General features: G+C 41.1%; 1 protein-coding gene across 4 annotated transcripts in view; it reads left to right on the top strand.

Annotated features, from left to right (window-relative positions):
* The first annotated feature begins 626 nt into the window (after nucleotides 1-626).
* Nucleotides 627-27,484, top strand: part of FCHSD2 (FCH and double SH3 domains 2) — a 238,866-nt gene continuing 212,008 nt past the window's right edge. The window contains exons 1-2 of one of the 4 annotated variants that reach the window (XM_054015857.1): nucleotides 627-874; nucleotides 4,956-5,053. In XM_054015857.1, the coding sequence (XP_053871832.1) occupies nucleotides 854-874; nucleotides 4,956-5,053 (119 nt within the window). In that variant the 5' untranslated portion in view covers nucleotides 627-853. Of the gene's footprint in view, nucleotides 875-3,727; nucleotides 3,906-4,955; nucleotides 5,054-27,484 lie in introns of those variants that run through there. The other 3 variants (XM_054015856.1, XM_054015855.1, XM_054015859.1) reach the window with 3 other exon arrangements.

The following is a 27,484-nucleotide window of genomic DNA, read 5'->3' as shown; positions in this document are numbered from 1 at the left end:
CATCTATCCCATCACTAGGAGGGCAAGGGCCGCTTCCTCGGACACCCCAGTAACTACAGCTTGCCTGCCCCGCTCCCAGCGCTGCTACGCCCGCAGCTCCTCCGCTCAGGTGCTGCACCTGCCCCCTTCCGCTGCTGCTACGTCTCCAGGTCCCCCGCCCAGGCGCTGCAGCCCCAGCCCCACGCGCCAGCCGCACGTGCAGCTCCAGCCCAGCACGCGCGCGGCAGGGAGGCAAAGGAAGGGAATGAGCGAGGGCCGCGCGCGCGCACAACCCCCCACGGGCCGTGGTCTCCCGCGCGCTAGCCGCTGAGCCCCGCCCCCGCCTGGCGGGGACGTGTCGGTCCCGCCCAGCTCTCTATGGTTTTGCCCCCACGTCTACCCGGCTGGGCGGACCGTTGTCTGTGGTTGCCGGAGCCGGGTGGGGGCGGGGCGGGTGCTGCGGCGGTGGCCGCCAGGCGGGGTCTCGGCCGCGCTGGGGCGCCATTTCCCCGCTCGCCTCCAGGGAGCGCTTCCCCGCGGCGGCCGCGGCGGGGCGCTGCGGAGCCGCCTTCCCGCCCTCCCTGGGGCTGGCTGAGTGGCCGACGTCCCCGCCTTCCCCGCTCTCCCTCCCCCGGGCCGGGACTCGCCGCTCGCCTCCTCCTCCTCCTCCTCCTCCCAGAGCCGCTCGGTGCCTCGCCGCCGCCGGGCCATGGAGTCCGCGTGAGGGAGCCGACCCCCCCCTTCCCCCCCCCGCCGGGAGCCGCGCGCTGCGCTCCCCCCCCTCCCCCGCATCCCGGCGCCGGCTCCTCCCTCCGCCGCGGGGGCCGCGTCCCGCTGCTGAGCGGGGATTGATGCGGAGAGCGACGGCAGCGCCATGCAGCCCCCGCCGAGGAAGGTGGGAGCCGCTGGGCGGGGGTGGCACTGGGACACTGGCTGCACTGGGGATCAGGGTATAGTGGTGTGGGGTGGCACTGGGATTACTGGCTGTACTGGGGATCTGGGTATAGTGGGTGTGGGGTGGCACTGGGATTACTGGCTGTACTGGGGATCTGGGTATAGTGGGTATGGGGTGGCACTGGGATTACTGGCTGTACTGGGGATCTGGGTATAGTGGGTATGGGGTGGCACTGGGACACTGGCTGTACTGGGGATCAGGGTATAGTGGTGTGGGGTGGCACTGGGATTACTGGCTGTACTGGGGGTTGGGTGTATTGGGGATCAGGGTATAGTGGGTGTGGGGTGGCACTGGGGTTACTGGCTGTACTGGGGATCTGGGTATAGTGGGTATGGGGTGGCACTGGGGTTACTGGCTGTACTGGGGATCTGGGTATAGTGGGCGTGGGGTGGCACTGGGGTTACTGGCTGTACTGGGGGGTTGCCGGCTGGGTGTTCTGGGGATCAGGGTATAGTGGGTATGGGGTGGCATTGGGGTTACTGGCTGTACTGGGGATCTGGCTATAGTGGGTATGGGGTGGCACTGGGGTTACTGGCTGTATTGGGGATCTGGGTATAGTGGGTATGGGGTGGCACTGGGATTACTGGCTGTACTGGGGATCTGGGTATAGTGGGTATGGGGTGGCACTGGGGTTACTGGCTGTACTGGGGATCTGGGTATAGTGGGTGTGGGGTGGCACTGGGGTTACTGGCTGTACTGGGGGGTTGCCGGCTGGGTGTTCTGGGGATCAGGGTATAGTGGGTATGGGGTGGCATTGGGACACTGGCTGTACTGGGGATCTGGCTATAGTGGGTATGGGGTGGCACTGGGGTTACTGGCTGTATTGGGGATCTGGGTATAGTGGGTATGGGGTGGCACTGGGATTACTGGCTGTACTGGGGGGTTGGGTGTATTGGGGATCAGGGTATAGTGGGTGTGGGGTGGCATTGGGACACTGGCTGTACTGGGGATCTGGGTATAGTGGGTATGGGGTGGCACTGGGGTTACTGGCTGTACTTGGGGTTTAGGTGTATTGGGGATCAGGGTATAGTGAATGTGGGGTGGCACTGGGGTTACTGGCTGTACTTGGCGGTTGGGTGTATTGGGGATCAGGGTATAGTGGGTGTGGGGTGGCACTGGGTTCAGGGACCAGGGTACTGGCTGTACTGGGGGGTTGGAGCTGGGTGTATTGGGGATCAGGGTATAGTGGGTGTGGGGTGGCACTGGGGTTCAGGGATCTGGGCACTGGCTGCACTGGGGGATTGGAGGTGGGTGTATTGGGGATCAGGGTATTGTGGGTGTGGGGTGGCACTGGGGTGACTGGTTGTACTGGGGGGTTGGGGCTGGATGTATTGGGGATTTGGTATAGTGGGTGTGGGGTGGCACTGGGGTTCAGGGACAATGGTACTGGCTGCACTGGGGGGTTGGAGCTGGGTGTATTGGGGATCAGGGTATAGTGGGTGTGGGGTGGCACTGGGGTGACTGGCTATACTGAGCGTTGGGGCCTGGTGTATTGAGGATTTGGTATAGTGGGTGTGGGGTGGCACTGGGGTTCAGGGACAATGGTACTGGCTGCACTGGGGGGGTTGGAGCTGGGTGTATTGGGGATCAGGGTATAGTGGGTGTGGGGTGGCACTGGGGTGACTGGCTATACTGAGCGTTGGGGCCTGGTGTATTGAGGATTTGGTATAGTGGGTGTGGGGTGGCACTGGGGTTCAGGGACAATGGTACTGGCTGCACTGGGGGGGTTGGAGCTGGGTGTATTGGGGATCAGGGTATAGTGGGTGTGGGGTGGCACTGAGGTGACTGGCTGTACGGGGGGGTTGGGTGTATTGGGGATCAGGGTATATGGGTCTGGGGTGGCACTGGCAGTACTGGTGGCATTGGCTGTATTGGGGATGGGTGGGCTGTGAGCAGGTGGGGCGCTGGGTGTATTGGGCGGTGGGGTGTTACTGGCTGTATTGGGATAGGGCCATAAGTTGTGCACGGGTTGGTGTATTGGGATGTGGGGGTTTGGTGTGGCAGTGCCACAGGCTGTATTGGGGTGGGTGCCTGGATGTATTGGGAGTGAGGAGTTGGGGGTTTGTGTTTAGAGGTTGGGGTGTGTGAGGATATGTGTTTATCTGTTTTGGAGGGTTAGGGTAGGGCTTGGTTTGTATTGGGGTGGAGGTGTATCAAATAGGATTGAGAGTTTATTCGCCTTGCTGGTTGTGTGGCTGCATGTTGAGGTATGGGGGATTTGGGATTGTTTGTACTGGGGTGAAGAAGGGGCTAAGGTTAGGAAATGGTCTCTATTGAGGTACTGAGGTGATAGAGTATGGTTGGATTGTGTAGCTGAGGGTTGTTGGAGTGGGGGAGTTATGTTTTGATGGCTGTATGGAGAGGGGGTTGTTTGGGTTGATGTTGGAGGTTGGGGTTGGAATAGTTTACAGTGGGACGATGATGATTGTGTTGGTGTGGAGGGTTGGAGTTATATAGATTGGGGTTGAGAGGGTTATTCTGTGAGTAGAAGAAATTTTGGGGATTAGTGTATGGAGTGGGATAGAGAGAGTTAATTGTGTTGTAGGGAATGGTTTGTGGGTGCCTGTGTGGAGGGAGTTGCCTATGGGTGAGGGTTATTGGGAGGGGGTGCCTGTGTTGTGTAAACAAAAGACTGTTGTTTGTTCATCTCATGTCATTCTCTGGGCTCCCTGGCTGCTCCGGGAATCCAGCTGCAGGGGACTGCTTGGTCTCCTCCTAATGTCTCTGCCTCTGTTGTGAGGATAGACTGCTTCCTTTGAAGGATTCTTATTTATGTTTCATGGATTTTAGTTTGCATTTGGCATTTCATTTATATTGCATGTGTGCTTTGCCTCTTGTATTTTTCACATGGAATTTTATTTTTACTATGTAGGGTTCAACATTTGTATTGTTTTAAAAAAACCTAAACCCCTTCTCTACTTAATCAGAGCATAGGGTTTGTATGTTTTGCTGTATCTTGAAAGGAGCTGAGGTGAGAAACTTGTCTTGCTGTAGTGCTGGGATTGGGGGTTCTTGTTGCTGGGGGATTATTTTGGGTGTTGAGGTTTGGGGGGAGCTGTTGCTAGCAGATGAGATCTGGAGGATTGTTTTGCTTTGAGAGAAAGGGGAGGTTTATGGCAGATCCTTTCCTTCACCTCCTCCCTGTCTTTCTCTCTTCCCCTCCCCCATAGCAGAAACTGTTATTTTCTTTCATGCATGCATCACATTTTTAGATGCATGGATACTGTTTCTGTTTAAGGCTGCTACATAGATGCATCTTGATCAATGAACGTGTTAAATGCCAAGATCTCTTGTTTTAAAAATCCCATGTTTCTGTGGCCAAGTCAGTCCTTTTCTGGGGTTAATGTTTATCACAACAATCCCTCCTCCACCCCCTGCCATGCTGCCAACTATCACTCTGGTTCCCAGGCTATTGAAATCTTAATTCCATAAGGTTCAAAACATACAGAAGGTATATTTTATACTGATGATAAAAAAAGGCACAACCTTTCTAAAGTCATACTGTTAAGGAGGGTGACTTTTGATCTGATGTGCTGGCAACCACATGACTGCGTTTAAAGGCATGTTCATAAAACCATTGTAGGAGTATTTAATCAATACACGTTTCATGAATGTGTAAATTGTTTTTATTAAGTGTTAAATCAGCGGCAGATTATTTCTTTCCCCCAACTCCCTTATTTGTTTCAAGCTGAACCTCTTTTGTTGTAGACAGGTTTATCCTCAGAGGTTTGGAAGAAGAAAACATGCATATTTGTTGTTAACAAGCAGAGCACAGCTCTGATGTATGAAATGCAGACACTACAGGGTTAAATCCAAACAATATATGGTAAAATCAGTCTTTGGTTAAGTAGATGCATTGGGTTATGTTAGCCAAGCAAAACAGGTTTACACATACTGAAAATGTTTAATTTGCATATTCTGATGGACAGAACATAAAGTTAGATGAAGGAAATCAAATATTTTTTCCCACTGAAATGTCAGCTAGACCCTACTTAAAATATATGATCTGTCTTTTTTGTAGGTAAAAGTTACACAAGAGCTAAAAAATATTCAAATTGAGCAGATGACAAAACTTCAGGCCAAGCATCAGGGAGAATGTGATCTACTTGAAGATATGAGGTAAGGTTACAGCAAATGCTACCAAATTCCTGTAAGATCTCCTTTTGGAAGAACATTGGGTTACAAAACTCCGGGAACTGACGATGGAATTTCCTCTTGGATTTCCTGCTTTTAGGCTGTTAAAGTTTTGACACAGCTGGAAATTATAACTGGGACTAACACAATGCAAATAGTTTTTTCTTCTCTTCAATGGAGCAAGTGTACAAATGTGTCATGAACAAATCCAGAAAGTATTGGTCTGTTCAGCACTATTTTTCTTTGGGATAGACTCACAGTTCAAGTGATGTCTGTAGTGTTAAAAACATTTAAAAAATACTTTTATGAAATTACTGATGATTTATAGTTAGCTATAGGAAGTTTTAAAGAGCATTCACTACATGAATTGAATTTTTTGTGCAGAAAACATGAGTAAAAGTATTTGCACTAGTACTTATAAAGCACTTTTGTTACATAACCTTGCACATTGAGATCAATAGAAAAGTTCTACATGTTTCATATGGTAGTTTCATTATTTGTCTTTAAATAATGTGAATGTTTGTCTTTAACATTTATGTATGTTATGATCAATGTAGGACTAATGGGCACCTGGAATTATGTGGAGAATGAACCACTAACCCTGTTTAGAAACTGTCAATTTCTACCATGGGCATGCTGTGCAATATTCAAATATCATCAATACACCTATTGCTTTCCTTCTTTTTGGCACCTTGTGCTTCACTCAGTGAGTGAAAATCCAGTAAGATTACTTATCAGTAGAGAGCAAGTGACGTGCCAGCTCAAAGATTTAACTTCACAAGAGATTAGAATACAGTGAAGTTCTTACAGTTTCAGTCTCTGTCTCCTTACATCCCATATCAATAAAACTTGTCATATCCAGAAATGCATGCACTTTCCATCTTTGTCTGAACCCTGCTCTCTTTCATGGGTAGTGAAACAAGCTTCTGTATGGGAAAGATCACCACATCTGTTATCTTACAAGTAGTAGCTATACATTATTTGCAAAGTAAATACAGGTTAATGAGTAGCAGCTTGGTATGTGAGAACTTTTTTCCTTAGATAGGAACTTCATTTTATTATATCTGCACCTGAAAGTGCTATTTAGTTCTGGTTCTGTCAGCATTTCCTTTCTAGACCCTTATTTTCAGGGGTTTATAGTTTAGGCATTTATACTTGTTTTCTGCTGAAACATGGCATAAAAATCTTATTGTCTCTGGCTACATAAAAGTTACAAGAGAGCAGGTGAAAGTTTGGATTAAAATGTTTTCTTGAAGCAATATAATTTTTAAAAAGTTAGTGTTACAAATTAAGAATCTGAATTAAGAGTCTGGTCACTGAGTAGACATACTAGAGCCTTTCCATCAGTCTTGTTGCAAGCATTTGCTATGTATTATACATTTTGTCTGTAAAAAAACTGTTTTTCAAAAGAACGCTCTTTACCACTTAAGTACAATAGTATTAAAAAGAAAAATATTTTAAAGCTATTTTTTCCATTCTTTACTCTTGTGGTTTGCGTGCGAGAATAGGAAGGAAGCTCCTATAGAGGGTACACCTGCCTTTCTGTGACTTGACTAATTTTCTGTCTATGTAAGTCTTAAATAGGTGGCTTTCCTGTAGTATGAAAGTGTGGACTCTGTGTTGGGAGTCTCAGTTGACAGTACAGTGTCTTACTGGAATACATGTGTGAAAACAAACAAACACCACAGTTTTTTAAACAGCAAGTTTGTACTCGGTCCTGTCACTTATTGAGGTCTGGGTTCAATTTTTGATCAGATTTGATGGTAAAAAACTTTATGCATTTGATTCAGCATAATCTCTTAATGGCATTTGGCTGAGTGACATTACCACCACACAGCTTTTGCAGTCTTTGCAGAAGAAGAGCTGGTATTAGAATAGCAGGGACGGTGTATGTTTGAGATGAATTTAAGCATGGTGAATAACGCACAGTGACTGATGCCTAGCTTTTGTGAAGGTTATCAGTGTATGTCCTTCATGAATTTGTCACACTCCTTCTATCAAATGTCAGGGTTGGGAGCTGGCACTTGAGCTCTGGCAAGTCAAGGTGTAAAAAATTTGTTGCTGACCCTTATTGTGTGCTTCAGGCCCTCCTTAAATTTAGCCACCTTTCCCTTTCCCCTTATTTTTGACCTCTTCCTCAGAACATTCATTTGCAGCAACATCCTCTATTCTGGTTTTGTGTTTCTTGAGCATTAAAATTACCAGTTTTCCAAGAGTAGAAGTAATTCTTGTACCATTAAATGTCTTTGTGTCACTTTTCAAATATAAGGCAGCTGAGTGTGCTTTTATAGGGACAATGTCTTTTCTGCAGCTTGTGCCATGTATTTGTAATTTCTCATTTGGAGATGTCATTAAAAATAGTAATTGAAACTACAGAACTTCAATAGCAAGTGCAAACTATTCAAATCTTTTGTTATGGCTAGGCTTGGAGAATACATTTTTTAAATAATTTGGACAGATATCATCAGTGTTTATTTTAAATCATTTAAAATTATTTGATTTACAATTTCACAATTGCAGGAAATTATGGGGCAGAGTCAGACTATTTAATGACCGTAGACATTAAGATTCAAAAGTTAAAGCTTTATAATGATTAAACCACAAATTGTCAACATCTCATTTCAAAATATACAAAAATATTTTTAAACTCCCAAGTTCTAAAGCAGCATTTTTTTTTTCTTTGCCTATCTGTAAATTTCAGTTGTTATGGATGGAAATATTTTTTCCTTGGTTTTTGTGTATATATGTGTATGGTGAAATTGACACCAATACAGCCTAATCCTTCCAAGCCTATTAAAGGTATACAAACAGTCCTGTAGTTAGTCAGATAGAAATTGGGAGGCAGAGGTAACGTGAAATGGTGGGCAAAGGATGTGAGGTCAAGGGGTTTTCCTCCACAACAGTTTCAAATGTTAAATGCAAGTTCCTGTCTAAAAGATTTTAAAACATTTCAAAACAAATGTGTGTGGACTGGGCGGACCCCGCAGGGGAAGATGGCTGCCTAAACCTCGAACTGCTGCTCAGCCCCCCTAAAATCTGCTAACATCTGCTAAACTACGGCACAGTTTTTGTCTTTGAGTGGTTCATCCTGCCTTTAACATTTTAGTAGCAGATGGATCTCATTTTGAACCCCCTTTCCTCCTGGGACTCCCCACAAATCACAAAGAAGCAGAGGCTCTCTGACAGCCCTGTACAGTGCAGTATGGCACCACTCTCAGAGGAGGACTGGATAGGCCTGTCTTAGATCTATAAAATGCTAAAGCAGGTATCAGAAGAACAGATCCTGCTTAGAAAAATATCAGAGGATATTTCTGAAATTAAAGCCACAGCTGCAGCACAATAGGTCAGTTTGCAGGGGCTATCCTCCAGGATTAGGGAGGGCTCTATTAGGATCACTGTAGATCAGCACCTTGAATGGGCTCTTGCAATGTGTGTTAACTACTTATGCTAAACAATCTGTTACACTTTGTATTCAGCTGACACTCTGACTACCTTTCCCAGACCTGTAGAAGAGCTCTGTGCAGCTCAGAAGCTTCTCTTTCACCAACGGAAGTTGGTCCACTAAAAGCCCACCTTGTCTCTCTAATAGACAAGCAACAAAGTCTGATCCAAAATCTACAAGATAGAGTGAATGATTTGGAGAGCTGGGCCAGAAGAAATAATTTGAGAGTGGTTGTGTTCCCTGAGGATGGGGAAGAAGAGGGAAGTCTAGTAGAATTTTTGTCTAAAATCTTAGTTGGGATCCTTCCTTACATCCTGATAGAGAGTAGGACAGAGCGAGCGCCCACTGCTTCCTAGCCACCAAACCCTGGGCATTTATATTAACATTCCTAAAATACAGTGTGAAAGAATCCATCTTTAAAAGAGCCTGAGAAAAAGGAAAGGGAGCTGGAATGGGCATAAAATAAAGATTTTTTTTCCCACTGCAGCTGGGACGTAGTTAAAAAAAGAGCCCTGTTCACTATGGCAAGGAAGCTGGTGAAGGAGAAAGGCCTGATCTAATTTTATAGCCTTTCCGGTTATTTTTAAGGTCGTGGCCAGCTCGTTAGCTTTTCCAAACTGGGAGAAGCAGCAAACTGCATTGCCTCCGTATAATAAAACATATTAACCATATGTTGCCTTGGGATTTACCTTTGCTATTCAGCAGTTGTTACCAGCGGTAAAGGGAGAAACACCCACCTCAGCTCTGCATCCCTATATGTGCCGTCTTGCCTGTATGTAGAGCAAGGAGGAACCATCAGACTCAAATTGCTCCGATTTTTCCCCAGCAGATCCCCAAGTAGTATCTGTCTAGTATGATCCTAACCTTTGATGCAAAGATATGTGTATTTTAGCCCAGAAATCTTTTTAAAATATGCTCAAGATGTTCACCCTTCTCTCTCCCCCTCCCCCCCACTTTTGTAATGTAGAGGGTTGGGGAATATTCATTTCTTTTGCATTCAACATGGGGCAAAGAGGATATGTTCGTTTGAGCTGCCCCCCAACCTGATTTTTTTTTCTCCCACTTTGACTTGAGAGCATTGCTGTCTCACATCTTAGCCTACCTGTCCTATAAGAAAAGACAATCTCCTAGATACCCTTCATCCTGGACTCCTCACCCTAGCCATACCCCTGGGTCTCAGTGGGCATGACATAAGATGCATTTTGGGTTATTTCCCCCCATGAGTACCTGTGGTTAATTTGCTTACATGTATTTCTGGGGACATAAAAGGAATCGCTTCCCCATTACATACCTGTGAAAATTATGGCTGCCCTAGGTGACATGAAATTGGATCAGACCATAGGCAGCTGCAGTATGGCTTTCCAGCTGAATTTTATGTCTAGTTCAAAGACACCCTGGCTCCCACATTGGTTGAGGTATTTACTGAGGCTTTTGATGGAGGCACTCTGCACTCATTAGTGAATGAAGCTCTAATCTCAGTCATGCTTAAGCCTGACAGATGCCCCAGAATGTGCTAGCTATCAACCAATATCCTTAATCAACTTTGATATTAAAGTATTGTCTAAAATCCTAGCTGGACGATTAGAAAAAATAATGAGCACAATACATCTGGACCAGGTGGGTTTTATGCAAAAGAGACATGGGTCAGACAACACTCATTGGTTTATCAGTGTGCCATCCTACTACCAAACCCCCTTGAAACCATTGGCTATTTTGTCACTGAATGCAGAAAAACCCTTCATCAGAGTTAATTGGAGGTAATTTGTTTCTCATTCTACAAAAAAATTCAGTTTTTGTTAATTTTTCATGTCTTGGATTAGACTTTTGTACTGCAGTCCTAGCTCCCACGTTGTACCCAATAACTAAAGCTCCACTTTTTCAATCTTCACCATGGTTATAGACAGGGCTTTCCCCGTCCACACCTTCTGTTTGATTTTTCCTTAGCGCTACCACCGTACAAATTAGAGTATACTATGGATCCAGGGTCTAAAAATAGTATCCTAAGAAATGAAACTATGTTTATATAATTTTATATATCATCAGCCCCCTTCAGGCCATCCACAATATATTTTGAACTATTGAATTCTTTGGGAAGATCTCGGCATACAAAATTAATTTGCACAGGTCAGAGGCTCTCAGTATCTCTTGAAGGGTGCGTAATGTCACCCTCTGAGATAATACCTTTTGCTGGCAGTAAGTGTAAATCGGGTAGTTGGGAGTCCTCTTTCCTAGAAGTATATATAAAAAAGTAAAAATTAATTTAAATAGTTTTCTCACACAGATGGCTTTGGATTTACATAGCTGGCAGGCTCTTCCTCTATCCCTTAGGGGCAGAGTTAATATATTAAAGATGAATGTCTTCCAGAGAATTCTATTTGTCCTTAATTCCTTGCAAGTTTATATTCCCTGGCTTCTGTTTTCCCCCCTCCCCAGAATTAACATTTTAAAAACTTTCTTGTGGGGTATGGGCAACAATCCCAGATTATCCTTTTAAAAATGCAGTTGCCTATGAAGTCAGGTGACTTTGGTTTATCCAACTTTAGGCTTGACTATATTTCCTCAATCTAGAGCCAAGTGATACAATGGCTAGCACCCCCAACACTCAGGCCCTCCAGCCTGTCTGTACATGGAGAAAGCAGCTGTAGCCCCTGCCACTAGAATCTGTTCCAAATAAATAGTAAGGCTATATTATAAATTATTTCCTAGAATAACTTGTCAATTGCCACTGGGGATATAGGATTCACCAAAACCACAGGGCGCTAAATGCACTTGTGTATTGCATAGAAGCGTAGAAATGTCAGGCTGGAAGGGACCTTGAGAGGTCACCTAGTCCAGCTCCTTACATTGAGGCAGGACCAAGTATACCTAGACCATCTCTGACAGGTATTTGTCTAACCCGTTCTTACAAACCTGCAATGACAGGAATTCCACAATCTCCTTTGGCAGTCTATTCCAGTAGTTAACTATTCCAGGGGTCGGCAACCTTTCAGAAGTGGTGTGCCTATAATATATAACTAAACTATTGTTGTATGTAAAGTAAATAAGGCTTTTAAAATGTTTAAGAAGCTTCATTTAAAATTAATTAAAATGCAGAATCCCCCGGACCGGTGTCCGGGACCTGGGCAGTGTGAGTGTCACTGAAAATCAGCTCGTGTGCCGCATTTGGCATGCGTGCCATAGGTTGCCTACCCCTGAACTATTCTTATAGTTAGTTTTTCCTAATATGTAACCTAAATCTCCCTTGCTGCAGATTAAGCAAATTACTTTTTGTCCTACCTTCTATGGACGTGGAGAAAAATAGATCTCTGTCTTCTTTATAACAGCCCTTAACATATTTGAAGACTGTTATCAGGTTCCCCTTCAGTCTTCTTTTCTAATATTAAACATGCCCAGTTTTTTTAACCTTTCCTCATAAGTTAGGTTTTCTAAACCTTTTACCATTTTTGTTGCTCTCCTGGGCTCCCTCTGGTTTATCGACATGTTTCCTCAAGTGTGGTGCCCAGAACTGGACACAGTACCCCACCTGAGGCCTTACCGGTGCTGAATAGAGTGGAACAGTTACCTCCCAGGTCTACTATCTGTTCTTATCAGTTTAATCATGTTTATTATGCTAGTGCCTAAAGACCAACCAGAAATGGGGTTCCATTGTGCCAGACACTGTACAAATGGAGCAGCCAAAGAGCTTACAATCTAAATAGATAAGACAGATGCAGGCTGGGGGGAAAGAGATATAGCAAATAGCAGAATGAACAATGTGATGACAGCATGTGTCATTCTAGTTCTAGAGAAGGAATTGTTTGGGGGTTTTCTGGCTGGGGGCTGGGTACAAGGAAAGGGAGTAGCTGCAGTCATACGGTAGTGATGCTGCCCTGTAGTGACAGGACTAAGTATGACTGAACATTACAGATCTCAAGAAGATGAATTTGCATTTATGAATGCATAATTATATCTGTAGATGTCTGGTTGCCACTGATATTAACATGGCATTTTATGTATTGAATTGTGTTCTGCTTAATGAAGTTGCGTATAACCTTTTACTGTGAATACACTTCACACTCTCCAGGGAACTCAGCTACACTTCTGTAATCTCCCGGTTTGTTGGTAGCTGTGTGATAAGGTTTTTGGCAACTGGGGCTGAGGGTTAAAGCTACTGAAGTAGAAACAAAGTACTAATTGCAGCTTCATGTATATTTTAAACATAGAGTATCTAATACAGTAGTTACAACTCAGATCATCTAAAATATTCTGATGTTAGGAAAATCCAGTCGTATAACATACTGTGTTGCAAAACAGAATCTGAGAAAAACATAGGTCTTGAAAAAGCTGCAAGAGGGCTAAACCTTCTAAACAGAGGCAAGTGCTGTGGGGCCCACTATTCAGAGGCAACATGATGGTAACGAGTCCAATGTTTACCAGCCCCCAGTTGTTGGGAAGATGGATGGTGCTGGGATTCCCGCTAGGATGATGTTCCTGAATCCTATATGAGGCTCCATCTTTTGCTTTAGTCTCTGGCTTTAGGAGTTGATACATTCCTGGAATGACTCCTGGAGAGGAGAAGCAGTTCTTTACCTCTATACACACGCACACTACTGCCCAGAGCCTCCTGGCAAGGAGGAGGGGTTGTCTTTGCTACTCTACTGCTCCTCAAAATTCCTGAGTGCTGCAGCTGCAGGGAGGCTCCACTACTTTACTCCATCTCCAGGGTTGTCCTCTCTGGTGAATAGCTTTGTTGCTTGCCTCTGCTCCTCATAGCTTTTTCCAAGCAGCAGCAGAGTGAAATTGACAAGATTCATGTTAGTTTCACTGTGCCCATAGGTTCCAAATAATATCAGTTTTCACTATCTTGCTGCTTGGGGAAGTGAGCAACAGCAGAGAACTGGAGCTCTCTGACTGCAGACTTGGGAAAACAGTTTTGCTTCATTTTGCTTGTAGCTCACTATGAGGTGAGAAGATTTATCTTTCTTAATCTGGAAGCTTAGATTCTTTAGCTGTTGATGGCATTTCTTTCCTCACAAGAGAAATTCCTTTTCACTAGTGATGAGTATGTGTTGATATTTTTCAAGCCGTGCCTACTTAAAATCATTCAGTAGATGCAGAGCATCGTTCATTTGGTGTTCTAACATCAAAACACACATCCCCCAGAACCTTTCTTAGAAGGCAGTGTTATTGCTTCTGAATATTCTTCTGCCTAAAGTGCTGCAGAATTTGTGGTCTAGGTATGTTATCTATAATTAGACAGTCATTTAATAACATACATTCTTGAAGGAATTAAAGCCTGGTGATGTTTGCCCTGGAACTGTTTGAAGGGGGACTGGAATACACTGAAATAATTTTGCCTACCAGGCACGGAAATCTAAGTTTGCAGCCTGCAAAAAAAAAAAAAAAAAAAGCTTCAATATAAACATAGCAACAGTGTAGTCATTCAAGCCAATCTTGGCACAGTGAAATGAGCCACAGTCCTTTTTAAAATTCTTGTTCTAACCTGGTATAAAGCAGTAATGGATTCCCTGCTTTAATACTGGTAGGTATCATTATAACTTTGACTAGTGACAAAGTTCTAGTTAATTCTGGAGTGCATTTTTTTGTGTGTGATCTGAAGTGGAAACAATAGTAAAATATAGTTATGTTTATAGGAGGAAAAAAATAAAATGTATTTTTCTATTTGGATGTGATCTTTGGTTTTTATAAGAAAGCTTTATTTAAATTTAATTCTAGTACACAGTGTAAATGGGGTTAGGTTAATGACCTTTATTTCCCTAACAGCGTGCAGGAAAGCTCAATATTTTTCTGTTGGTAGTTAGTGAGCAAGACACTTTTAGTCTGCTGTTGTGTTGAGCAATGACTAAAAATGACTCAGACTACTAAAGACTGATAATGTTTTGTTATTGGTTATATTTTCAGTCTTGACTAGAAATTACTTCTCTTTAAAAAATTATTGTCCATTCCTTAAGTCATTGATTCTCTTTGGGGTTTAACCTTTTATAAGAGTTATAGTAAGACACATTCTCCTTTTTTCCTAAAATATTATGTTACTAGTTTCCTGGAGCTCTGACTGAGTTTTGTTCTTCATCCAGTGCAGTTGTGCAGAGCCTTCATTATTACAGTATCCACAATAATAATGTGAAGTGCCCTCAAGTGAGCATATTTGTTTATTTTGATTTGTGAAAGCTGCTTTGAAGCATTTAATATGGTTTCGGTGCCAGTTACATGAATTAGGATACATAGTACAAATAATAATACAATGCAGAGAAGTATACTTCCTTTTCCCACCACCAATTAAAGGACTTGGTCCTGTAAGATGCAAGCACTCTTTCAAAGTACTGAATATCCTCAGCTCCCACTAGTTTCATTGGGAGTTGAAGGTGTTCACCACCCTTCCTTTTCACTATCCTTATTATGGGCTCAATCTGGAATTGCACACACATTTATTAAGGGAATGAATGAAGGCTGGTTTGATTTCCTGTTTTGGTAGAGATTCTGGTTTGTTTTCCATTTTTTGGATCCTAAGCTGGCAGTGCTCTCAGCTCTTTGCACTTTGTCTACACTAAGGAAATTTTCTAAACAATTCCTGCTGTTGCTTGGGAGACTTAATGTAATTGTTTAAAAACAATGTGTCTACCCTGTTCAGAGCAAGTCTAATTGACATGGTGCTGAAAACGGCTGCTGGAGTTGGAGAGCTGTCAACATTAGAAACAGTGGGAATTTTTTCATACAAATTCCATAGTGTAGATTATGCTACAGGGTTAGAGAAGAGAGACTTTTCTGCACCAGGAAATTACCTGTAAAATGTGTGACGGTAGCTGGAGCATCTGAAGTGGTGCTGCAAATAGTTAAATGATCAATGTAGACAGGACAAGTATGTATTTAGTAGAGTTTCAAGAAATGTGGGTGGATTTTAGGTTGATACAGGTTAATGCAGGCACTTGATGGTGCAGTGTGTTGCTATGCTAGTCTTTCTTTTAAAATTTGGATTCCTGGCCTGGGTTCAAGTCCAGCTTTGGAGTCAAAAGAGAAAATGCGTTTGTCCTTGTCTCTAGTCAGGACTTGAAAAATCCACATGCCTACTCAATGCTGATGAATGGGAAGCTCGTCCTGGGGAATGAGGGGACCTACATCAAATTCTGCAGAATGTATGGCTTCTTCATGGGAGGGAAAATTCTGTCTTTCTTTAGGAGAACCTTCTGAGTATAAACCAATGTCGGGCTGTTTTCTTGAGCCAGCAGATGAGCCCAGTACTGCCTCTACTGCTCCTGCTTTTCTCACTTAGCCACTGAAATAAATTATTTCTGGTCAGTGTTGCCTTTGCTATTCCTAATGGACCCTCCACTCAAATCCTCTTTTATGGCTGGTGGGTTTAGTTTTCTGGCTTGTAAATATCTGATACATACATAAATATTAGAGCTGTCAAGTGATTAAAAAATAATCGCAATCGCACTGTTAAAAATAATAGAATACCATTTATTTAAATATTTTTGGATGTTTTCCACATTTTCAAATATTTTGATTTCAATTACAACACAGAATACAAAGTGCACAGTATTCACTTTATATTTATTTTTGATTACAAATATTTGCACTGTAAAAAAACAAAAGAAATAGTATTTTTCAATTCACCTCATACTAGTACTGTAAGTGCAATCTCTTTATTATGAAAGTTGAACTTACAAATGTAGAATTGTGTACAAAAATAACTGCGTTCAAAAATAAAACAATGTAAAACATTAGAGCCTACAAGTTCACTCAGTCCTATTTCTTGTTCAGCCAAACGCTCAGACAAACAAATTTCTTTACATTTTCAGGAGATAATGCTGCCTGCTTCTTGTTCACAATGTCATCTGAAAGTGAGAACAAGCATTCACATGGCACTGTTGCAGCCAGCATCTCAAGATATTTACATGCCAGATGCACTAAAGATTCATATGTTCCTTCATGCTTCATCCACCATTCCAGCGGACATGCGTCCATGCTGATGATGGGTTCTGCTCGATAACAATCCAAAGCAGTGCGGACCGATGCATGTTCATTTTCATCATCTGAATCAGATGCCACCAGCAGAAGGTTGATTTTCTTTTTTGGTGGTTCGGGTTCTGTAGTTAGTGCATCGGAATGTTGCTCTTTTAAGACTTCTGAAAGCATGCTCCACATCCCATCCTGATCAGATTTTGGAAGGCACTTCAGATTCTTAAATCTTGAGTCAAGTGCTGTAACTATCTTTAGAAATCTCGCATTGGTACCTTCTTTACGTTTTGTCAAATGTGCAGTGAAAGTGTTCTTAAAATGAACATGTGCTGGGTCATCATCCGAGACTGCTATAACATGAAATATATGGCAGAATGCAGGTAAAACTGCCAAAGACATACAATTCTCTCCAAAGGAGTTCAGTCATAAATTTAATTAATGCATTTTTTTTTTTAATGAACGTCATCTACATGGAAGCATGTCCTCTGGAATGGTGACCCAAGCATGAAGGGGCATACGAATGTTTAGCATATCTGGCACCTAAATAAATAGCTTGCAATGCCGGCTACAAAAGCTCCAGACGAACTCCTGTTCTCACTTTCAGGTGACATTGTAAATAAGACGTGGGCAAAGTCATCTCCCCTAAATGTAAATAAACTTGTTTGTCTAAGCGATTGGTTAAACAGGTAGGACTGAGTGGACTTGTAGGCTCTAAAGTTTTGTAGAAAATGTAGAAAACATCCAAAATATTTAATACATTTAAATTGTTAGTCCATTGTTTAACAGTGCAAGTAAAACTGATTAATTGTGATTAATTTTTTAAATCATGATTAATTGAGTTAATCACGTGAGCTAACTGTGATTAATCAACAGACTTTGTGAATATATATGTGTATATATGTATAGTTTTCAACTTGTGTCAAGTGCATAAGTATGTCCTTTTCCATGGCTTGTCCTCTTCTAGTCATTCTTGGTAACATGAAAGGGACTTTGCATTTCACATTTATATTCTGAAATGTATGAAAAACGAACTGTAAAACAAACAGCAAAACCTGTCTGCATTGTGGTAGTTTTAAAAGGACACTGCCAAGTAGTTTAAGCGATCAATGTTGGTTTTAAAAGTTTAGTACGAAGTTACCAAACTGAATGTTAGAAATGTTTTTATTAATTTTAAAAAAGTGAAAAATTAATATTCACTTGCAATATTTGTAAACCAAATTTTACACATTTATTAGTGCATAAGAAACTAGAACGTGAAACTCACTACAGAGCCCAGTCTCTTCTTGTACACGCCGACTGAATTGTGCAAATTAGACATAGTTGCTTAAAAGTTGGATTTTAAAGTTCTTCCAATTTTAATATTCTTAAGGTGTTGCTAGTAACCCACGTAAGGATCTTTTATCCTGAGTATTCCTTCTTTTGGTGCCTCTGAGAATGTATCTAGATCCAGTCTCCACATTCTACAGCGAATTGTTCACACAAAGCCTCTATCCTCCTTCACTCTGTGCAGCAAGAATCCTTTTAATGGGGGAGAAAAAAGGCATCAGTGTCTAATTTTATGAGACTAGCCTGGCCATGCAGAAGACTGAGGAAGATTTATGGTGGTAGAGCCATTATTTATAGCTCATTTCTATGAGCCGTATTTTCCGGCGTATAAGACGACTGGGCGTATAAGACGACCCCCAACTTTTCCAGTTAAAATATAGAGTTTGGGATATACTCGCCGTATAAGACTACCCCTCTTCCAACGCACACCAAAAAAAAATTAAAAAAAACATCAGATTTGATTTCAATATGGTAATTTTAATTCAAATGCTTATGACATGCAGGTACTTAGCAGGAAAACTGTCACTTATAAACATAAGGCTGTTTGTCATCAAACATGTAAACATAAAACAGTGCAAGTGGATTAAACTTTTCCTAATTCACTCTAAAGCTGAAAGGAAGGATAAGACAATAAACCCATGGGAGCTGCCATGCTGTTTGTTTTCTAAGCTGTCAACCAAACTGGAACTGATGATGATAGGAGGAAGATAACAAACAAGAGAGAGAGAGCAAGTGCCGGGCAAGTCCCTGGCAAGTTAGCAACGCCCATCATTACTGCAAGCTACAGTATTTTTACAGGGTTTGCTGGCGTGACAGTTTCCCTTTAAAAGCCTTCAAAATCCTCCTGTTCGTCATCTGATATCATAAGTACATTAATGACATCTTGTGATACATTTGTAACGCAGTCATCGTATCAGATGGTGTGGTCTCAGCTTCGGCTTCCTCTTCATCTTGCCACAAGTAGTCGTCCTCCATACCATCTAATGAATTTGATATGCCACACTTCTTGAAAGACTTGATTACTGTTTCTGCATCAATATCATTCCAGGCTTTTATGACAAACTTGCACAAAACATCCAACTGTGGAGCACGCATGTTTCCTCCTTTTGTGAATGACTTTTCGCCGCTAACCATCCATTCATTCCACTGTTCTTGAATGCAATCTTTAAATGGCTTGTTTAGGCACACATCCAGTGGCTGTACCAACGATGTCAAAACTGCCGCATCTGTGTTTAGTCTTGCAAGCATTTGCTTGGTGCTGGGAGTTAAATGAGCCCTGAACATATCCCACACCAGTAGACTACATTTTTGAATAAGTCCACCTGGTCGCCTGCTCCATACATTATCAAGCCATAGCTTTACCCCTTCTTCATCCATCCAGCCTTTTTCATTCACATGTACAAAACAACCAACAGGGAACTTGAATTTCGGCATTGTTTTTCTTTTAAAAATAATCATTGGTCTCAGTTTGGCGCCATCAGCTGTGCATCCTAGTACCACTGTAAAACTGGACTTCTCGTGTCCTGTTGTTTTAATTAAAATTGTTTTTTCACCTTTTTGATGGACAGTTTTATTTCCAACCATATCAAAATTCATTGGAGTTTCATCCATATTTCCAATACTACTTAACGCATAGCCATGTTTAGTGCGCTGTTGTATTACGTATCGATGGAAACTATTTACTTTGCTATCAAGATCTGCAGGTAATTTTGGGGCAATTTTCATCTTTTGCCTCAGTACCATATTATGCCTTCCCATGAATCTAGTACACCAGGATACAGTGGCCTTAAATCTGTTGCTGTGATCTGGGTTAGATTTGGCCCACTGAAGTGCAAACAAATGTATTTTATTTCGTGTCACTACATAACTGTTTTGGCGATGCTCATTCACCATGTCTGCTACATGTTTTTCGAGTTCTGGCCAATGTGGAGTGCCTCTTCTTAATGCACACTTACCCCTTGGCATACTCTTTAATGCTTTTTCATTTGCTTTCCAGTCCCGAACCATCTTTTCTGTTACTCCATATTGTCTTGCAGCAGCGCAGTTATTATGTTCCATGGCAAAGTTTACAACTTTAAGTTTGAAACTGGCTTCATATTTCTTTCTTCTTGATGGTGGAGCCATGATGGGGTTTTGACTGTTGGACATTTGTATACTGTACTGTATGTACTGGTGCTATACTGTATGAACAGGTACAGATACTGGTGCTGTACTGTATGTGGTACCCAGTATACAACAACCAGCCAATCACGGCAAGCGATGTACCTTACCGGCGATTGGCTGGTTGTTGTATACAAAGCCTGCTTGGATTGGTCAGCTCTCCCTGCCTGCCCAGCCCTCCCTGTCTCCAAGACTATCAGAGCCATAGCGCAAACACGCCTCTTTCACCCGTCTGGCCCGCCCTTGTATCCTATTACCTCCTTCTCTGCCTCTCAGATCTCGCACATGCGCGCCTGCGCCGCTTCACTGCAGTCCTCAGGAGCGAGATCTGAGAGGCAGAGAAGGAGGTACGGTAATAGGATACAAGGGCGGGCCAGAGGTGAAAGAGGCGTGTTTTTCTGGGCACAGCGCCGCTCTATCTCTTTTTTCCATACCCCGGGCGTCCCGGACGCCTGCAGCTTGCTCCGCCCTTCACTTACACCTTCCCGGTGAGGCGCCCCCTCACCTCGTCATCGGGCGGGGATGCGGCTGCGGCAGTTTTTGAGCTCCCCCCACCATATGCGGCGACCGCAGATTCTCCAGTCCGGCTCGGAAGTTTCAGCACCCGCCCTATAAGACGACACCCGGCGTATAAGACGACCCCCGACTTTTGAGAAGATTTTCCTGGGTTAAAAAGTAGTCTTATACGCCAGAAAATACAGTACATATAATACCAAACATAAATGTGTTGTTTATTGGGTCTGGTATACTATCTGTGCTTATCAAAATAAAGAATTTCCCTTGAGAGCAACACATACTTCATGGTGATCTCAATTCAAAAGTATGTTTCTAATGGTCTTTGAGTGTAAGAATTTGTGAATTAATGAATGCTGTCTGAGAGAGCTTCCTAGCAATGTTTGGCAAATTCAGGCATTTACTAAATGGCTTAAAAACATATGTATGAACAACAGGCATAAACAAGGTGTTCATTGGGCTTGAGTTGTGGATCTGCTAAAGATTGAGGTGAGGGGTTCAGTTGGACTAAACAAACTAAAATTGATACTAGAATATTATTAAAGTGTCTGATTACCATGCTAAAATAATTAAAATAGTGCATCTTTCCTTATGGTGAAGTAATTGAGATGTAAGTTGGAGAGTTGAAGTTTTTACTGTGTTTTGATTTACTTGTATTAGTGCTGATGTAAGGCTCACTCTATCTTCTTCCATTTTTTTCCCTAAAAGAGAAGTGGGGTGGAGGGGGGAGGGAGAAACAAGATTTCTGGATTGTAATGGCTACTCAAGGAAAGATGCAAAACGGTTGACACAGGAGTTGTGGTAACTAAATTCAATTGTTGCCGACCTACACTAAGTGCCAAGTTGTACATTGGCTTATGACACAAGCAGAGTGGTTGTGTATGAACAGGTGACTGCTTTTATAGCTGAGCTGGGAGCTGTTGCTGTGTGAGTTAAGGCCTTTTGAGGTATGCTTTCCTTTTATCGAATTCTACTTTATCTTCTAATTTTTACTTTTGTTTTATCCAATTGTTTAATAATTCTGTAAGAAGCAGGAACAGTTGCCTGAACTTCACTTCACACTTCGCTTCCCCTCCTTACCACCCTGCAAAACACCTCCTTAATTCTGGGTAATCTTTTAGATTTTCCTTTCTTTCCCCCAAACTGAACTCAGAACAGTTATGGTTTTGAAATAGATTGGTATTGCATCGCTTGCTCTAGCTGCAGTTTTTCAGGCCCTATTGCTGTATACCCAGACCATTTCCAGATTGCTGACCTCTAAATTTCTTTTGCTTATTTTACCCAATGAAACAAGGTTTTAGAAGACTGGTTTACAGCGGTTATGTAGTTTTAATGTGTTTACTACTTAAAGGATGTCCTTTTGTATGGCTGAGTTTGTATGTGAGTGGAAAAGGTTATCTAAAACAAATAACCTTAGTTGACAGCAGGTGTATGTAGCAATTTTATAACAGTGGTTTCATTGGCTTTTCCCGGCCTTTCCTCCTCCATTTGTTATGTAGCACTCTTGTGGCACGTCATTTCATTGTGTGCCCCATGCTCTGTAGGGTAAAACTTCCTAAGTTTTCTGCACAAACTGTGTAACAGCATGTGTGTATACATAAAGGAGAGGGAAGCAGTCATGTTACTTTCAGTTAATTGTTAGTGGTTACACAATTTTCAAATGTGACTCTCAATCATTTGTTTAAATAAAAAAGTAAAATGCAATAGGGAAAGGAATAGTCAAAAAGACACCTTCAATCTAAGTAATAAGAACTTAGTAAGCACAAGTCACAAGAGGTTCTGGACCCTATAGGTTTTTAAGTGATTAATCATAACTGCTTGAAATACATCAATGCTATTGTTGCATTGAAATATAATCCGGTTTACAGTGGCAAGATTACTCAATCTATTGTATGGGCAGCTACAATAGGCATTAAATATGCTTCAATAGTACCTTCCCTGGGTCACCTAACCAGTAAAAATTTCAAACTCTGACGTACTATCCTTCTGTGCTATAATTATTCCCTTAATGTCAACTTCTTTTCCTGAAAGACAGCAATATATAGCAATTACTAGAGCTATCAAACGATTTAAAAAAATAACAATCACACTGTTAAAAATAATAGAATACCATTTATTTAAATATTTTTGGATGTTTTCCACATTTTCAAATATTTTGATTTCAATTACAACACAGAATACAAAGTGCACAGTATTCACTTTATATTTATTTTTGATTACAAATATTTGCACTGTAAAAAACAAAAGAAATAGTATTTTTCAATTCACCTCATACTAGTACTGTAAGTGCAATCTCTTTATCATGAAAGTTGAACTTACAAATGTAGAATTATGTACAAAAATAACTGCGTTTAAAGTCTTACATTATTTTATTTTTGGAGCCTACAAGCCCACTCAGTCCTTTTTCTTGTTCAGCCAATCGCTCAGACAAACAAATTTGTTTACATTTTCAGGAGATAATGCTGCCTGCTTCTTGTTCACAATGTCACCTGAAAGTGAGAACAAGCATTCACATGGCACTGTTGCAGCCAGCATCTCAAGATATTTACATGCCAGATGCACTAAAGATTCATATGTTCCTTCATGCTTCATCCACCATTCCAGCGGACATGCGTCCATGCTGATGATGGGTTCTGCTCGATAACAATCCAAAGCAGTGCGGACTGACGCGTGTTCATTTTCATCATCTGAGTCAGATGCCACCCGCAGAAGGTTGATTTTCTTTTTTGGTGGTTCGGGTTCTGTAGTTAGTGCATTGGAATGTTGCTCTTTTAAGACTTCTGAAAGCATGCTCCACATCCCATCCTGATCAGATTTTGGAAGGCACGTCAGATTCTTAAATCTTGAGTCAAGTGCTGTAACTATCTTTAGAAATCACGCATTGGTACCTTCTTTACGTTTTGTCAAACGTGCAGTGAAAGTGTTCTTAAAATGAACATGTGCTGGGTCATCGTCTGAGACTGCTATAACATGAAATATATGGCAGAATGTGGGTAGAACACAGAGCAGGAGACATACAATTCTCCCCCAGGTAGTTCAGTCACAAATTTTTTTTTAACAAGCGTCTTCAGCACGGAAGCATATCCTCTGGAATGGTGGCCGAAGCATGAAGGGGCATACGAATGTTTAGCCTATCTGGCACGTAAATATCTTGCAATGCCTCTACAAAAGTGACATGTTGAACAGCTGTTCTCACTTTCAGGTGACATTGTAAATAAGAAGTGGGCAGCATTATTTCCCATAAATGTAAACTAACTTGTTTCTCTTAGTGATTGGCTGAAGAAGTAGGACTGAATGGACTTGTAGGCCCTAAAGTTTTACGTTGTTTTGTTTTTGAGTGCAGTTACCTAACAAAAAAAAATAAATAAATCCACATTTGTAAGTTGCGCTTTCATGATAGAGATTGCACTATAGTACTTGTATGAGGTGAATAGAAAAATACTATTTCTTTTATCATTTTTACAGTGCAAATATTTGTAATACCAATACTATAAAGTGAGTACTGTATACTTTGTATTCTGTGTTGTAACTGAAATCAATATATTTGAAAATATAGAAAAACATCCAAAATATTTAATTAATTTGAATTGGCATTCTATTAACAGTGTGACTAAAACTGCGATTAATCGCGATTAATTTTTTTGAGTCAATCGCGTGAGTTAACTGTGATTAATCGACAGCCCTAGCAATTACCTTTGCTGCATGAAGTTGAAGGGGGTGGATTATGATCTGGGCTACAATGCTATTTTACAGCTAACCACTAAGGTGTATTTCATGCAGAGCAGTGTAGTCTGCACCCCTCCCAATTAGTCTGAGAGCATTGGCTCAGTGACATCCCAGAGTGTGAGACGTTTGATGATTGATGTGAACCATAGTTTGTCTCACAGTTCTACCACCAAAGCTTATTGAACTGGCTTAGTTTTTTTTTTTTTTTTGTTAGTCTCTATCTTTGTGGTATTGGAAAAAATAAAACTTCCAAATCATTCATTAATAAGGCTGATTTTAATTGATTTCTGGACCTGCCACTCTCCATCTCCACTCCCCCTGGAAATTTCCACTTGGAGGACTTATTGGTGTGAATTTTCAAAGTCATTTGCATAGTATTCATGATAATACCAAGCCAGTTTAAATAGTTTGAGGCAGGAGACTACAAAAATCATTTCTCTTTCCTTTCATTATTGTACCCCTTGGTGCATTGCTGATGACAGAAGTATTAGACTACATTTTTGGATGTGCAGCAGTATTCAAGTAGAATATCCATGCAAAGTGCAACTGAGTAGGGAGGACCTGCTCTTTGGAGGAAATGGTGTGAGTGTATGTGCAGAAATGGGTAAATGTTGGATTTTTTTCAGTACTTGGTTGCAGAGCATTTCTTTGAGATTACTAGAGCCCTAGGTTGTAGAGGGTTTGTATCTAGATCATGTCTCATCCTCTTTCTGCCCTTACAGCAGCAGCTAACCAGCATACTAGAGGTGAGCTTTCTAAACTTTGCCTTTGCAAAGTAACCTGTGGAAACCCAGAGAGGCAAATACAAAATAATTCAGCTAGCAAAATTGTTTCCTTTTTCAAATGTGGATGTGATGGTGGTAACAGAAAAATGTGCATATATGCAAGCAGAATAGATTTCAGTAGTCTATCTAGATAAGCAAACTGTAGAAAAATATTTAGTACTTCTCTGAAAATTTAATTATTTTTCCAATCTTATCTGAGATTCCTCTGAAGCTTTGCGAAGGTGTAACAAATTGTTTGGTTACAATGCCATGCTGTGGGCTACACTGGAGTCCAACAAACCATGTCATTTTATAAGAAATTGGAAAAGTAGTTGCTTGCAGAGTTGATAAAATAAAACTGAAATGCAAGCAACTAGATGAAGTCAGAATTATTACTGCATCCGTCCAAAATAGAAACCGTGTAACCGTTGTTTGTTTTGATATACATGAAGAAATTTTACTTTTTTCTTAATATAATTAATGTTTTAAAAGCATACACTTAGATAGCAGTTAACTATCTAGTTCTTGTGCATGTTTTAAGCATAGACTTAAATAGCAGTTAGTCTCTCTAGCTTGTGAGAATCCTTTTAAAGCAATACCTACTAAATAAAAAAGCCTGGAACATACTAGTGAGTATATGATGTGTATTGTCCGATATCTTCAGAGTTCTAGGAAAAAAATTATTAATAGCTGCCTTTTAGTCAGCAGAGGAAACAAAAACACTATTTTTTGCAGGCTTCCACAAAAAAGTTATTAAACGTTTTAAATACTGCAGGAATCTTTTATTTTAAATCAGGTTTTCTCTTAAGCTAGACCAAACATTAACTAAAACATTTAAGCAATCCCTTTTTGAATAAAAATAGCCTGTATCTTTTAAAAACTGTTATTGATTATTAACATAGCTTATTGAATATAGATTATATTGTTCAGAGGTTAATTTCTGAATCAAGAGAGTGAAGATTGTTACTTATTTTATTATTTAGCCATTTTAAAGGTGTTTCTCCCCTTGCATAGCATAGATTTGTATCCACTAAAGTAAAGCAGAAAATTGAGCACCATATTGTCTGTTATGTAGAAATTATGAAGTTAATAAGTTAGAGTTCAGGTTTTTACCCAGTCTATAGTTTTCAACCATAATTGTGAACATATAAATAGCAAACGTAAGTATTTCAAGCAGAAACCAATGATTCTTCACTAATGCCAAATTTAGTGTGCCCCTACCGAAGAATATGTCAATGGTTCTATTTTGCTAGTTGACATTAATTTTCATTCATCCTACTACTGTAGTTCTTAGTGAATATGTAGTCAAACTAACGCAGGTTGTAGTCCTGATTTTTTCTCATGTGCAATCCTTATAATTAATGTATTAAGTAATACAAATTCTTAGTGTAAGTCAGTTTATATCTTCTTTTTTCCCCACGTGCATTCCCATAAACAAGCATTTTTATCCGTTTCATAGGTTGTTTCACAAGTTTCTTGCTATTTCTACAATAATTTCTATCACAATAATAGGTAGTGAACTGAGGTTAGGGAGGGAATGCAGCAAACGTTCTGCTACCTACATTTGTAATATTCTTGGCTCAGAAGGAACTCAGTTTTAAACAAATACCATTTTTTATTGGTGTGTGATTTATCTTGTTGGAATTTTTATTACTAGTTACTAAAATAGTTTATCAGTATTATTAGTTTTTCCCAGTCAATGGCCGGTATATATTTCATGTTAGGAAAAGGTGATTTCTATGACCTTGGAATTAGCCTCAGAATAGCATGGTAAACCTTATAATCATATGATACATTGCAGCACTACTTCACACTTCAGATTACCCACTTAAGCAGTTAATTTGCACAGTTAAACATATATCTAGTACATTGTTAAACTGGGCATTAATTGATACAGCTTTTAAAAATCAAAATACAGTTGTATGTACTTTTTGCCTTTATATGAAACCAGAATACGACACTTTAAGCCTTCTGTTTCTCACACTAATTGGTGAAATCTGCCAGCTTCTGTACACTTTGAATCACTGCATTCCAGGAGTAGGATACCTGAAGCACTTTTTCTTCAGCTTGTTTCTCCGTTTTTTTTCTCCAGAGAAATTACATATTTCTTTGTTAAGAAAAACGTTCCTTTCTTGGCCACTTGTTGGTTAACCTCCATTGATCATCATCAGGTGTTGAAATAATTCTTATGCTTCTGTGTGTATGTGTACTAAAGTTTCTTCATATAGTCATTTGTGAAAATATTCCTTTCTTCAGTTTCTATGTTAATTATCTTATCTCACTTTACCATCACAGCAGTGGATCAATAAAAGACGGGGAAAATATTTTAATTTCTACAATCTCTTACAGCACTCTAAATAAAAATTAACTTGTATGTGTTTCCTAGAAAACTTGTGTATGTATTTGGAGCAGGAGTGAGGAGCCTAAAGTTATCATGACCTTCAAGAGTGAAAAACAGGTTTCAAGTCTTTCAAATCTCATACTCTGTATGTAATAGACTTGTACAGTACAAGATACTAATTCATA

Source organism: Malaclemys terrapin, chromosome 1, assembly GCF_027887155.1.
Source record: "Malaclemys terrapin pileata isolate rMalTer1 chromosome 1, rMalTer1.hap1, whole genome shotgun sequence".
Lineage (NCBI taxonomy): Eukaryota > Metazoa > Chordata > Testudines > Emydidae > Malaclemys > Malaclemys terrapin.
The sequence above is the reverse complement of the archived record's forward strand: the minus strand, read 5'-3'. Positions and strand labels throughout refer to the sequence as shown.